Consider the following 15,999-nt stretch of genomic DNA (forward strand, 5'->3'; position numbering starts at 1 on the left):
GCTAAGGCTGGGCATTCATTACTAAGAACAAGCTTCTGTGTGTGTGATTTATTTGGGAGCTGGGTGGCAGACCTTCCCAAAAAAAAACAAAAGAAGAAAATGTCACACAACAAGAGTGGAATAAAATAGTGAGAAAGGAAAGAAAAACTTGGAGTAAAGCTAAGAGGATGACCCTGAAAGTCTAAGCCAAAAATTTGGAAACTGTCTGTATAAAATGGGGAATTACAGGCAGATATGGTAGCTACTTGGGAGGCTGAGACAGAAGGATTACAAATTGGACGCCAGCCAAAGCAACACTCTGTCTCAAAAAAAAAAAATGTTTAAAGGTTCTGGGCTACTTTAGCAGTGTGAGGAAGGGATCCATCTCATATGGCATGGTTTTCCTTAGGGAAAACCTAAAACTATTATTCTGCAAAAAGATCTTAGCAATAAAATAATTCCTAATGACATATTTATATAACCATAGATCAGAACCTCGCTCGACCCTCATCAAGGAAGATTCTTCTTGCAATAAGTGGGAAAGTGACAGAGACCTACAACTGGACAATGTGCATAAAACGAGAGATTTGGAACACTCAGTCCTAGACGGAATGCAGTTATCAAAGCCCTCCCTGCAATGCTCACGGGTCTATGAGGCAGAGGAAGCAGAAAGATTGTACAGTAAGACATGATGGATGGATGGATGACTCCAAGGAAACACTGTCTTCCATACCCAGCATGACTCATGTACATATGAACTCAGAGACTGTGTCAGCATGCACAAGGCCTGCACAGGTTCAAGCCAGATAAGACCCAGCACTGAGAGACGGAAATGGACTCAAAGTCCCACCTCTAACCAAGAAGCTATTTGCAACTGATATCTACCAGAAAGAAAAAAATTAGTTTTCTCCAATGGAGTGACACTGGGTACACCTACCACCCTTTAGGGTGGTCCTCATGCCTAGCTGTAGTTGGCCAACATACACGAACTCCATGGATTTCTTTTGGGGGTGTTTTGTTTTGTTTGGGGTTCGTTGTGGTTGTTATACTTGTGCTGTTTGTTGGTTGGTTGGTTCAGGTTTTGTTGTTGTTATTGTTTCTGACAGAAAGAACATAAAATTGGAATTGTAGGAAGGTGGGAAAGGATCTGGGAGGAGTTGGGAGAAGGAAAAATTTGATCAAATACAGTGTATGAAAAATGTAAATGAAAACAAAATTTTAAGGGCAGGGGTCTCCATGATGGAGTGGGGGCCTAGAATACCTAATGCCTAGGGAACCTCTAAATTTTTTTAAATTACAAAGTAAAGAGTTACAATTTTTTAAACAGAGAATAAGAGTTTAAGGAAGTGTTTACTCTGACGGCTTTAGAAGACAAAACCAGAAGGAGGGGAATCTTCTAAGTAGACCTGCCAAGAAACTGAACGGGAGTGCAAACACTGGGCTTCAGAGATGGAGTAAGAGAGCACAGCTGTCCGTGCAGCGCATGGCACAACAGGCATGAAGACATTGTTTCCAAAGAAAGAAGAAAGAATATGAGAATAACAATCTCATTATCACTCAAAACTTCAAAGAGCCTCATATGAACAAAGATTAAAGCTGAATTTCCTCCAAGGTTTTCTTCCCCTATTAATTTTTTCTTCTCTTTTGAAAAAGAAAAAAAACATATTTGCAAGAAAAGGTGAAAGTATCATTAAATAAAGCTATTTTATTCAAAAAATTAACAAAAGATATGAATGAAACCTCCATCGTTATCTACAACTTTGGATATTTACAAGTCCCCACAATACAAATCCTGGCATATCAACCTAAATATATAAAAGGGGCAAAGTTCGCTGAAAGTCTCGGCAGAAAATTGCCACCATAAGCTTGTTGCTCACACGAATGCTGGTCACATTCCAGGGTTTCATAACTAACCTGGAAGGTATGTTCCCATGTAAGGAAAGACAGGACATTTTAGCTGGAATCTTCATTTTTCATGTTACTATGCAACTTTCTCTTCTGAAGCATGCATGCCTCATTTCAGGAAAGGTTTTGAGTATGTGTGCATGTATGTGTGTGTACATGTGGGTATATGATTTTATTATGTATGGATTTCATCTTGAAATCCAGTGTTCCTTACAACCAAAATATTCCCACAGATTTGCCGACTGTCAGCACATACTAGCTTTTCTTCAATTTAACAGCTATAATAATATGCAATACAAGTTATATGAATCACCCCATGTCACAAGTTGACATTAGCACTAAGCAAGGCTAACACAAACATTGAAATTTTCCTGGAAACAGGGTGACTTGGCAAATGCATCCTGGATTTTCTCCAAAAAGAAGGTATAAAATACATACCACACTCAAGTTGACAGGCGTGTTTGCCTTCGGTACTGGGTGGTTATAGAGTGATTTGAGAGTTTCATTCAAATCATCTTCCTGAAACAAAGAAAGAATCATTTAATAATTAAAATACATAGGAAGCAAATAATTAAAAATATCCTTGTGAATTACTAATAGGAATGTAAAATGGTAAAAAAAAAATAGCAGAAAATAGCATGTATGATCTTTCCTTAAATAATGAAACACAGAATTATCCCAATTTTCAGTATTTACACCTCCAGACATATCTTAAAAACAACTGAATGTAACTACCAAAACAGGCTGTTTTGTTTGAACTTGGAGCTTTATGTGTGCCTGGTAAAGCTCTCTACCACTAACTACGAATGAGTCTAATGAGAGAGGAAGCTGAACAACCATCTTTGTTCAGATGTCTTACTCACAATACATACAAGGTAGATGCAGTTAAACGTCCACTAAAAGATGAATGAATAAATAACTCGTAGTGTAACTCATGCAATCAACGATCCACCAGCTTTTAAAAGGTAGAGGATTTTAGGAGGCGGCACAGCAGTGGAACCTTGAACATATTGCATTAAAAGAAATAAGCAAGGACAAACATTGGTGGGTCCACCTGTGTGGGCCCTTCTGTTAAGAAGGCAAATATAGATATCGTGGCGGGTGCCAAGGAAGAAAAGAAAAGTAAATGGCAAACTATGTTTTAATGAGTGAAGTACTTGGGTTTGTTCAGGTATGTTGTATTGGTAATTAAAAACAATGTGTGTGATAAAAAAAATTATAATCTTTGAAATGGCAACACTGCTCCTTCTATGCTATGTATATTTAAACACAATAAAGCAACAGAAAAAAAGTCAGCTTACCAGTTCCTTCGCCAAGTAATCTGCCAGAGTGTTGAGAAGCTTATAGTACACTTCAAACCACGGCAAATAACTGGAAGGAGAATTTACAGGTATGTAAAACACCTGGAGTTTATGACTAATAAATAAGCAGGAAAATGAAAACTGAATTGATATTCTTTAAAACACATTGATCCTGGAGAAAAGAACTAAGCCCATGTTTTCTTTACTAATTCCAGAAAATGCATGACTATTATAGTAATATTAGTTATATATGCTTCCACCTTAAGTCAGTGGCATCTGCAAAAGGACTTAATCCTGTGTCAAAGCAAGCACTGCAAAAGGGTATCCACAAGCTAACTATAAATTTATGTCCAACTGCAGCCACATGTCACTTTACTGGAGAGAAGTGAGACCTTAAGAAATGTGTCTTTCATGTGAGTGTCCCAAAGTACATTTATATAAATTAAGATGTTGGCAATGTCACAGGGTCACTACTATAGAGTGGTCTATCATTGACTTAACAGTATACAGCACACATTTGAATCTCTTTATAAACACTTCCCAGTTGATACATAATGCAACAGAACCATTTATACAATTAATTCTTCAGAAACTATGTAACCATCTTTGAAAATAAGGCCTACTCTAAAAATATGCATACAAAACATCTTCAATGACAAAACCAACTAGAATTTAAAATTTATTTTGCTATGTAAAACTATTCTTTACTTATGTATTTTCTTGTTATTAACTCTTATTATTTATTTACTTATTTTCAAGCAGAGTCTTACTATTTAGACCACACTTATTTTCTAATTCAGTTTATTACTTTCTCTTTCAATACAAATGAACAGCCTAGGGTCAATGAGATAGCTCAGTGCCCACATAAAGCACTTTCCATGCAAGCATGATGGTATGAGCTCAACTCCTGGAACCCACGTAAGAAGGAACAGAAGTGACTCCCCAGAAAGCTGCCCTCTGATGACAGGCACATGCCCACACTTCTGCACTTTACTTATACACAGTAATGGTGGTTTTTAAATAGCTGAAGCATGAGACACATGAAGACAAATGTATGTTTATAATGAACAAATGGAAAAAAACAGACTATGCCACAGAAGAGAATTTTAAAGAGCCTTTGTCCCTTCAGGCAATGAATGAAAGAGTGTGCTAACAAGCTAAACTTTAAAAAGTAACTATTGGAAAACAAAGAGGGAAGGAGATAGCGTGTGGGAATCACACACTGTTGGCTAGAGAACTGAATCCACAAAGCTACCCTACGACCTCCACACATACTCTACAGTTCAAGAGCCACCACCACAATAAAAACATTTTGGGGTGGGGGAGAAGAGTTTTCAGAAATTCTAAAAGATGAGGGGGAAAAAAAATCTCAAAACATGATAAGACAGAGAACAATGTAAGAAAATTTCCTGGAAACTAGAATAAAAAAACAAATGAAGAGCTAAAAAGAGGAAAAAATACCACAGCATCAGCCTGAATCAGGCAGCTCCCAAAACAAAGAAAAGGGAGCTTTTCTTACAATATTAGCAAAATAGCTCCCTTTCTGCAGACTTGAGTCTTCTGATTGAAGGTGGGATGACGCAGGAGATGAGGAAGCCACACTTCAGTTTCCCGTGAAACTCAAGGTTAGGAATAGAAAAAAAAAAAGAAAAGAAAAGAAAAAGGTGTTTCCAAGAAGACAAAGAGATAAGACACAAGAGGACCATCTACAGGTGTCACCAAACTCCTCAATACAGACCCTGCAAGTGAGACTGTGAAGGCTTTCCAAGCAGAAGGAAGGAGGCCAAGTTTAAGGGCAAAGTAACAGCATGTTCAGTAATTCCAGGATTCACGAATCCTCCTCCTGGCTTCAGGGAGATAAGGGAAACCATGAAAGAATGCAGGGGCATGGGAAACACAATAGAGACCACAAAGAACAGAGAAGTCCAGGGCCTAAGGTGCCCAAAGGTTTAGGACCCAATTTGACAAGGAATTAGCCTGCGAGCAAACATTGGACAGGCTCACAGTAGGCATGTTGATGCTTTGTGTGGGAACCTAGAAAACTCTGCACATATTCGTGATACCTCTGCCACAAAGATAGGATTCTCTTAAGGTACATGCTGACTGGGGCTTATTTACATCTTATTTACATGTTTGTCTGATCATGTCTTTCTGAACTCAAGCAACCTTCCTTAGGTTGTCGTTTTCTTTGTTTCATTCACGTACATAAAGTGCGCTGACACAGAAGAAAGGCTGTCTACAGCATTAGACTGTAGCCACCCCATTCTTTCAGGTCCTCAGATCCCAGGTCCAGCAGGCAAGATCTGCTGAGGTCAACTGAAAACTCAAAAGGGTTTTGACTCCAAGTTCCCAAGGAACATATGCTTTGCCATGAAGCACAACAGGAAAGGTCTGAAGAAGTAGGCAAACAATAAAAAGGCACTGAGCGCATATGCAGAGGCCATTAAGGCCCTTGTGAAGCCCAAGGTGGTTAAGTGCAACCACAAACCTAGCCTTCTTGCTTTCATTGCTCACCCCAAGTTTGGGAAGCAGATTCTAAACTACATAGCCAAAGGTCATAGACTATGTCAAACAAAGCCCAAGGCTCAAACCAAGGCAATGGCCTCAGCTCCAGCTCAGGCTCACAAAGGCATCTGAGTTCTTTGTGAAGGCCCCATAGAAAGGTTTCCATTTGCCAGTGTGAAGACAGACAGACTGATGTGACACACCTACACACAATGGTATATCGATACACACAATAGAAATATTAGGAGGCCAGTGCCCTATGCTATTTTTGCAAATAAACTTGAGGCAAGATCTGTATAATAATTTTAAAAGGGTGCAAGGGAAAAGGACCAAGCCAAATATAAAGACCTATTAGGGTAACACCCGACTTCTCAGGTGAGACTCCAAAAGTCAGAAGGGTCTGTGTAAACAGAGATTGCTCACTCATTTCCCAGCCACCCAGTCCCAAATAATCACACAGAAACTATATTAATTACAACACTGTTTGGCCAATAGCTTAAGTGTATCCCTAGCTAGCTATTATATCTTAAATTAACTCATTTCTATTAATTGTGTATCACCACAAAGCTGTGGCCTACCAGTAAGTTTCTTGCATCTATTTCCATTGGCAGTTACATGATGTCTCCTTGACTCTGCCTACTCTCTATATATATTTCTGTTCAGCTCTCCCAACTGGCTTTACTCTGCTAAGTCACCGGCAAAAACAGCTATATTCATCAACTAATAAAAGCAACATATATACAGAAGGGCATCCCACATCATTTCCCCTTTTCTCTTTAAATAAAAAGGAAGAATTTAACTTTAACATAGTAAAATTACATATAACAGAATAGATACCAAGCAAGAATTACAGTTACAATATTTTTTGTGAGTCTAATGTTTTATATATAATTTATCTTTTAGCATAACTGAGGAAAACTGCAGAGGCAGGAGGATCTCTATAAGTTCGAGGCCAGCCTGGTCTACAAGAGCTAGTTCTAGGAGAGGCTCCAGAACTACAGAGGAAAAAAAAAAAAAAACAAAAAAGAAAAATTCGAACTATAACTATTTGTATTCAACTCTTCAAAGACCCCAGAAAGATATAATATTACCTAAATTAACAGGACATGCATTGTAAGCAACTTCCAAAGTTCTAGAACTGACAGAGACATCTATCTCACTACCTTCTGGACAGATGTTCTACACTCTAAGAGACCACAGAGACCAGATCAGATCATTATAGTCAGCAAAATGTTCAATCACAATAGATAGAGAAAGAAAGGCATTCCAAGATAAAACCAAATTTAAGCAGTATCTATCTATAAATCCAGCCCTACAAAAGGAGCTAGGAGTAAAACTTCAGGCTAAAGAAGGTAACCAAGCCCAAGAAAACATGGGATGAAATAATTTCAGAATAGCAAATCAAGAGGTGGGGGAGACACATCACAACAAATAACAGGAATCAACATACGTTGCTCTTTAAAAACTCTCCGTATCAAAGGTTTCAAACCATCCCTACCCTACCCTCTGCCAAAAGACACAGACTAATGGAACAGATAGAAAAACAGGACCCATTCTCCTGTTACGTCCAACAAACACACCTTAACACTAAGGGCAGACATCACCTCAGGGTAAAATGATAGAAAAAGATATTTCAAGCAAATGAACCTACAAAGTAAGCAGGTGTAGACATTTTAGTATCTAAGAAAACCAGACTAGCCAGTAAAGATAGGGAAGGACATTACTACTAATCAAGGGGAAAATCCACCAATATGAGATATCAGTTCTTAACATCTATGCCCTAAAGACAAGGACACCCAAGTTTGTAAAAGAAATACAACTACATCTTAAATCACATATTTATCAACACACTGAGAGTTGATACCACGTTCTCACCAAATGACAGGACATATGGACATAAACTAAGCAGAGAAATATGGAGCTACATTATGGAATAAAACAAGTGGGCCCAATAAGTATTTATGGAACATTTCACCCAAACACAAAAGAATATCCCTTCTGAAAAGTGGGGGAAGGGTACAGCTCGATTAAAAACAATAAAGTATAAAATTAAAAAAAAAGAATATCCCACCTCAGCACCTCATGGAACTCTATCCAAAATCCACAAACTCAGACAAATTCAACAGATACATAAAAACCAAATAATATCCTGTGTCCTATCTGATCACTACAGATTAAAACTGAATAAAACAGAAATCTTAGAAATTTATAAAAAAAATCAACAACTTACTACTGAATGAAAAATGGGTAAAGAAAAAATTAATAAAAACATCCTAGAATTGAGTGAAAATGAAGACATTAAAAAACCCAAACATTTGAGACATGACAAAGGAAGTTCTAAGAGGCAAGTTCATAGCACTAAGTGCCTACATAAAAAATTTGGAGTGATCTCATAGCAAAAAAAGAACTCACAATCAAAAGGAGTAGACAGCAAAAAATTATTGAACTCTGTGCTGAAATTAATAAAACAAACAAACAAAATAACAACAACAACAAAAGTACAAAGAATCAATGAAACAGAGGTGGCTCTTTAAGAAAAATCAAATAGATTGACAAACTTAGCCAAGTTAAATAGAAGGCAGAAAAATAATATTCAATCTAACAGTTATAGATGAAAAGGGGACATAATACCAGACTACCAAGGAAATTCAGAGAATAATAAGAACATACCTTAAAAACCTGTACTGCACGAAATAGGAAAATCTAAAAGAAATAGATAAGTTTCTTGATATATATCACCTAAAAATGTTAAATCAAGATCAGATAAACAATGTAAAATGACCTACAACCCTATTAAAATCGAAGCAGTATTAAAAGTCTCCCAATCAAAAAGAGCCCAGGGCCAGTAGTGCAGAATTCTACCAGAGTTTCAAAGAAAAGTTAATGTTAATAATCCTTAATTTATTGCACAAAAGATAAACAGAAGAACATGGCCCAAATTTGCTTCAAGTCCACAGTTACCATGATACCTAAAACACATAGAGGCCCCACAGACTTCACTTACGAACATAAATGCAAAAATAATAAAATACTTGCAGGCCAAATCCAAGAACACACCAAGAAGATCATCCATGATCAAGTGATCACATCCCAGAAACTCAGGGATGGTTCAACATACATAAATTAATAAATGTAATCCATCATATAGACAAACCAAAAGAGAAAAACCACACGATCATCTCATTAGATGCAGAAAAGGTCTTCGACAAAATCCAACACCCTTTCAATTCAATCCCTATCACAATTCCAACACAAGTCGTCACTATTTTTAGAGGACAATTTTCTTCTTTATATGAAGAAGAAGGAAAAATAGGAGCGCTAAAATAACCCTGAATAAAAAAAAGAACTGTGGACGGCATCACCATCCCCTACTTTAAGTTCTACAGAGTTATAGTAATAAAAGCAACATGGTACTGGCACAGAAATAGACTGGTTGATCAAAGGAGTTGAACTGCAGAATTGAAGACCCAGGTATGAATCCACACACCTATGAACACCTGATTTTTTTTTTAAATAAAGAAGCCAGAAATATACACTGAACAAAAGATAGCATCATCAGCAAATGGTGCTAGTCAAAGTAGATGGCTGCAAATAGATCCATACTTATCACCCTGCACAGAACTCAACCCCAAAGGAGTTCTGTGTTCACATTATATTTCTGAAATAAAAGGACACTCAAACTTCCGCAAGATCATTCCCTGACACATGAGCAAGTACTATAACAACAACGAACAAAGTGGGGACATGTGTGGGTTCTCAGCGATGAGCTGCTCATTACAATAAATCATTCATACTTTTTAATAAAACAGCACTCCTATCTAAGTGGACCTGGTCTGTAAAGATCCAGACAGCTCCTAAGAACAAGAGAAAGCAAAGGCATTTCTGCTGCAAACCCACAGCCAAGCAGAGCAGAGACTGCAGACTGGCTATCTACAGCTGCAGCCAACCAACCCAGGGCTCTGTTTTCTACACCAGCAGTTTTGTGGTTGTGCTTAATCTAATACACTGCTAGTGTCTAAATCTCAGATAATATATTTGAAAAATCTTGTTCCTCTAGAAATGTTAAGGACTGGACTCTAACCACACAACATTCCTCTAACAGAGCCTAAGGCCGAGAGGTGTTCCTCTGGGCCCTGTGGTGTTCAGCACACTGCACTTTCCTCAATTTCCTATAATGAGGTGCCTCGACTATTTCTCCTTTGGTCTCCTGGCTGATGATCCCTGAAGCAAACTAAATCCACAACCCACGATAGGAAGCAAGTGCTCAGCAGAAGTACTACCTCTGACTCCTACCCGATGATGGCCCACAACGGGAGAAAAGAACTCCGGGGTTTGAATAAGATTCTATTTCACTTTTGTGGCAAAATTTGTGGCCAGATAAATGACAACCCTTTTTTAACAACATTTTGACTAAAATTTTTTGCTTGGCTGTAATACATACAATAAATATTGTAAATCATCTTTGCTTTCAAGGGTAAGAAATACTCTCATGGGTTTTAATTTGTGGGTTGTTTGGTTTTTTGCATTTTCTTGGCTAATTTCTAAGCAATATTTGTTCAAAGCAATCTTCACAAACATATAAAATCTAAATAATTACCAGTAACTTAAATTTTCCCCTATCTTTTTGTACTTCCAAACATACTTAAAATACATTTTTTTGCGTTTTTTAATTAACCAACCACAAGAATGCCAGGAAGTTAAAAGTGCCAACCAAAAGTGGAAAATGAATCTCCTTTCTCATTTGAATGTTTTAAAAGTAAAAATGCAGCCTGATCAACAAACTGTGACTGTTAAAAATTTGTAAATATATAAACATAAAACAAATTACTCCTCAAAAAAGCCAGGAGTCTAAGGTTTAATTGTAAGATTATGTCCTAAATTCCAACGAAGACAAGAGGCAAAAGACAGATGCATACACCAAATCAGAAGCTCATCTGGTGGCGTCAGAAGACTCCGCCACACTTGGATTCCACTATAGTGCTAATAAAATTTTTACATTCAAAAGTCAAAGGTTAAATAAAGGCAAGGAAATGCTTTTTGTCAAACAACTGCTACCAGCCTGAGTGACCAGCAGGAACCTAACACATAGGAATCAAATTAAAAGAAGGAGACGGCCTTTCCTCAGGAAAACCTCTCATGACTACAGGCTGCTTGTCCGCTAGAAAATTGACACAAAATGTGCAAAATTGAAACATTCTGCTTCTAGGGGATTTGTCTAAAGGAAGAGTGTGAGACCCTCAAGTTTGGCATGAGTTACAGGTAGCAAAGAGGGCTACAAAAGCCTTAACCATAAATCTGCCTTCCTCGTTAGAGTATTTCATTTTGAACCCTTGGCGACATTTTTATAGTTGTAAAATTACGGTAATGAAATTAGAGAGGAAGAGTATGTCTTGAATCTTTGCTAGCATATGAAAGCAATTTTAAACATAAGCAATAAGACAAGTTAGTGATCTAAGAACAGCTTTGAAATCTTGCTAAATCAGGACAGACACTTCAGAGAAATAACTCTAACAACACAAGCCTCAAATTAAATGTCATTTTAATATTACACTGGACTACATTTTAACTGTTCTTAAATAAGATAAATAGCAGTAAAAAACATATTAACTGCCAAATAATAAGATAAGATAATTCTAGGAGAAAAGCAACACGTGGTTTTAGTAGCATGTGTGCAGAACCAACTTATCAGGAAAGTAAAAATAAAATTGATCATTGTCTGATTAATCATGTATGGTATTTCTGCATAGGAGAATATTACAGTCATCAGAGCTCTTATGAACTACTTTAAAAATATCCAAGTATTTTTCAAATTTAAATACTGATAATAGTCATCCCTTAATTTGATAAACTATACAGCAATATGTAAATATACCTTTGGTCATGAGGAAGTAAGACTGAAACATAAATGTCACAGTGCAAATATTCTATGTCACAAATATAAATGATTTGTATTTTCTTCTGTAGATCTCTCTGGATGCTCTGTGACTTGCTGGTGAAAGGATTTTGTCAAGTTCCTCAGTAAGTCTTAGCTGTAGTAAGAACAAGAATTCCAATCAAAGGCTTTGCTAGCCTGACTGCAAACACTCCTTAAAGCTTCTTCAGTCTTTAATCAAGGCCAAAAGAACAGCGCCTCTCTCACCAAACTGGAAGCCTAGTCACAAATGTAAAAGTCTGAGAAATTGAGTAGCTCTGTAGACACTCTTACGTTCTTTCCCCAGATCTTTTCCACAAAAATAACTATTTAAATCTAAGTTTTAAGTATGTGTAGAATGTATATTATATGTTTGTATAATGTTTATATTATCTCAAACTTTTTTTCTGGTACATTCTATGTGTAAGGTGGGCAGTGGTGGTGCACTCCTTTAATTCCAGCACTTGGGAGGCAAAGGCAGGTGGATCTTGATAAGTTTGAGGCAGCCTCAAGTTCCAAGACAGTCAGAGCTACACAGAGAAACCCTGTCTCGAAAAACAAAAAGCAAAACCAAAATAAACAAACAAAACAAAAAAGGATAAAATCTACCAAGTATTGCTTCAAGGTAATAAGTTTTAGAAATATGTAACACATTTTTCAACTAATAAACACTTCCATATTGACGGTTTTACATGGAAATCAGAATATTTGGATTCCTAACTGTCACAGTCACCCCATCAACACGTTATTTTTCTTTCAGAGATCACCATTTCACATCCTGATCTTAAATTAAATTTCAGTGGTGTAGAAAAAGACACCCACTTTTTGTTCTTAGTTCTATGGCACTGCCATGCTCAGGGGACCACTTCCTGTGCCCACTCCAACACCCAGTAAGATAACTTCCCTTCCCGCAAACACACCACATATATTTACCTGATGAGAGATGATCTGGATACCGTCCTACTAGTTTCTAACATAATTCCTACAGTTTTCACTTGGAGTTGATCATCTACATAATGATGGCATCTTAGAATGTTAGAGCAATATAGTGCTGCAGTAAACAATTTTTACAATATTACAGTATTTCTTTTATCTTTTGAGATAACAATATAATTACATCATTTTTCCCTTCCCTTTTCTCCTTCCAAACTCTTTCATATACACTTCAATCTTTGTAAAATTAATTTATGGCCTCTTTTTTCATTAATTGTTATTGCAAACATATATTTATATTCCTAAACACGCAAGTACAACATGACCATTCTGTATAATGCTAAATGTATATATGTGTTTCCATTGTTGAACATTGAATAAACAATGTAGCCACATTCCATGAAACTATTTTTAATAATAGTTTAATAATCCTTTGAGAATGTAATATAACATATTTTGATCATATTAACCACAACTCTTCCCAGATCCACTCTCACACCATACCTACCCAACGTTGTGTTCATTTTTTTTACTTTTTAAAACCATTCAGTTCAGTATGTGTAACCTAAATATTCCTGGGGGCAGGGTTTGCCTTGGAGAGAGTGGTCCACCTATCAAGAGTCATACCCTTTAAGGAAATTGAATTTCCTTCCGTAGGAGGCTATAATTTACCAATAGCTCCCTAGCCAAGAGTGGGCACTTCTTGCCCACCTCACCATGGTGTGTGGTGTCATCCATAGGCTAGTGGTCCAGGATTCTAGAAGAAAGCAGGCTAAGCAAGCCATAGGAAACAAGGTAGTAAGCAGCCCCACTCCATGACCTCCTGCCTCCAGGATCCTGCCTGGTTTGGGTTCCTGCCCTGACTTCCTTCAGGAATGGACTATGGATATGGAAGTATAAGTCAAATAAACCCTTTCTTCCCCAACTTGCTTTTTGGTCAGGACAATAAACATCTCCTGTTTTCTCTCATACGTGGAGAGTAGATTGAAACTTTAGATATGTACATTTCATTTGGACTAGCCATAGAAAATAGAAAAACAGTGGGAGAAAGAGATCGGGATACAGTGATAAAGAGGGAGAGAATAATGGGACAGAACTAACTAAACATGGTGAGAAAGAGGAGGGCAGGGCAGGGCAGGTGAGGAAATACTGGGAGGGATAACTAATACGAAAGTGCACTAACTTTGAAGGACAAAGATGGAGACACCTCAGCAAGCCTGCGACACTTTTCTAATCCCAGAGGAAAGCAAGACTATTTTAATTTTAAAAAATCCAATAACCAATGATGCTCACTACGAAAGGCTATCTTATTAACATGTTTTTTACTTCTAATTTATTATATTCACAGGTAAAAGTACTTGTAACTCAGGAGGCCAAAAAACATTCAGCTGTTCTCACAAATGCACAAGTTTGAGTCAACATTATAACTACTACAAATTAATGACAAGTGGCTTACAGACACATATATATATATACATATATATACATAATTTAACAAGAAGCATATTTCATGTTTTACATTAATGTTTTCAAATAATGATAGCTTTCCCAAATTTAAAAACCATAAGAAACTTATACCAACTATGGTAAACATATAGTAATTATTTTGGCTTACTAACAGGTTCAATATATTCAAAATATTTTGTGATTAAAAACAAGGCACATTTCAAACTCTTTAATTATAAATAGTATCATGAAATAAATTTGAAGGATACAGATTCAAATCTAAACAATGATGTCTATAACTTATTCTCAAATGGGTCATTAAAAATAACAGGGAAGACAAAAAGAGAAGGCATGAGGAGAGAGAGGATGTAACTGATGACTCTGGGGATGCACACACAGCAGCTCACTGTAATATGGAACTCTCTGTAAATTTTGACTTTTAGTGAAAATTTTCAAAAATTCGTAGAAAACAATTAGAAAATACATATTGTCTTAGTTTTTCATAGGGAAAAATCTAACCTTGCTAGAGTACACAAAAAATATGTGCCCCTTTAAACTTTAGCTTTGAAACTAGGATAAAAGAGACTCTATTAAAACTCTAAACCTCCAAATCCATTCCACTATCTAAACAATCTTCTTCAGCTAAAACTTTCAACATATGGACAAGTAGCGGCATTGCATGTCTTCAATTCCAGCACTCAGGAGGCAGAAGCAGGCTCATTGTGAGTTTGAAGCCAGCCTATTCTACATAAGGAGTTCCATGTCATACACGGCTTGTGGGGGAGGGGGATCAACCTATACTTTGAAACATAAGGTTCTTTTGGGAAAAACATAAGTTTTAAGAAATATTATTACCAAGAATAAAAAAGTGATCTCTCAGTGAAAAGGACATATATTCTAAAATAGTTATTCATTTTGATTTGAATAAAGAAAAAGTTATTCAGCTCCAACATTTGTTTTATTAAACAATAGAACTCACTATATAGCAGAGACTAACCTCAAATTTGCAACCATCCTGCTTCTGCTTCGAGTACTGCTAATACAGATATGTACTACATGTATCTCAGTGATTGACAAATACAGCTCAGTAGGAGAGGCCACACGCTTTATACCAAGGTGCTCTGGTTTGAATGACATGTCCCCCATGGTTCAGGCGTTTGTACACTTCAAGTCCAGTTGGTGCCTGTCTTAGTAGTTTTAGAAGTTGGCCTTGCTGGAGAAAGTATTTCACTAACCCACCAGCTTTCATAGTTAAAACTGCTGACACCATTCTGAGTTGGCTCTCTTATTTCCTGGTTATGGTTTGAAATGTGAACTTTCAGCTGTTTCTGCCATCATACCTGCTGCCTGCGGCCATGTTCCCTGCCATGAAGATGATGAGCTCTTATCGCTCCAAAACCATAAGCACAAGATAAACCACAGCAATAGAAAAGTAATAATATAAAAGGCTTCTTTTATATGTTCATCTGAAAATGGAATACTATTTTTCTATAATCATTTCTATTGAGTCTAGAATTGACAATTTCTATAACATATGTACATATGTATATATGAGTAAAGAATTCTACTTTTTTTATAGGCTATATCCAGATTCTTTGTTCACCAAGACATCTTATAGGAACTCTGAGTTTAAACACTTCTTTTTCAACTACCAACAAATCACAGTCCTTTGCAGGAGGGGACTATGAAATCTAGCAAGATCATCACATAAGTAAAGCCCTATTTATTTCCAGCTTATTGTTTCCACTGGGACAGGTAGGGGGTGCAATTAGCAGATATCTCTATTTCTCAAAAAAAAATAGGAATATAAATTTTATTAAAAAAAAGTCCCTAAAGCACATAAGGTTAACAACATCTTTTAAACTTTGATATCCTAAAGAAGCTAAATAAGAAGGTGATCCCAAAGAAAAACATATAGCTATCCTCCTGATTATGGGAAGTAGACAAGATTGCCGGGCAAAAAATGGGATCTTGGGGGTGGGGTGGGAGGGAGGTAAGGGAAGATGGGGAGAGAAAAGT

The 15,999-nt window shown here is 36.8% G+C and overlaps 1 protein-coding gene across 2 annotated transcripts in view; it reads right to left on the reverse strand.

The window, feature by feature from the left end:
- Positions 1-15,999, reverse strand: part of Dennd1b (DENN domain containing 1B) — a 210,918-nt gene that overhangs the window by 121,271 nt on the left and 73,648 nt on the right. For both annotated transcript variants that reach the window (XM_050151643.1, XM_050151642.1), the window contains exons 6-7: positions 3,186-3,255; positions 2,323-2,403 (exon numbers count right to left, since the gene is read on the reverse strand). In XM_050151643.1, the coding sequence (XP_050007600.1) occupies positions 2,323-2,403; positions 3,186-3,255 (151 nt within the window). The remainder of the gene's footprint in view (positions 1-2,322; positions 2,404-3,185; positions 3,256-15,999) is intronic.

Source organism: Alexandromys fortis, unplaced genomic scaffold (genome assembly GCF_014885135.2).
Source record: "Alexandromys fortis isolate MF-2015 unplaced genomic scaffold, M_Fortis_MF-2015_v1.1 scaffold_71, whole genome shotgun sequence".
NCBI lineage: Eukaryota > Metazoa > Chordata > Mammalia > Rodentia > Cricetidae > Alexandromys > Alexandromys fortis.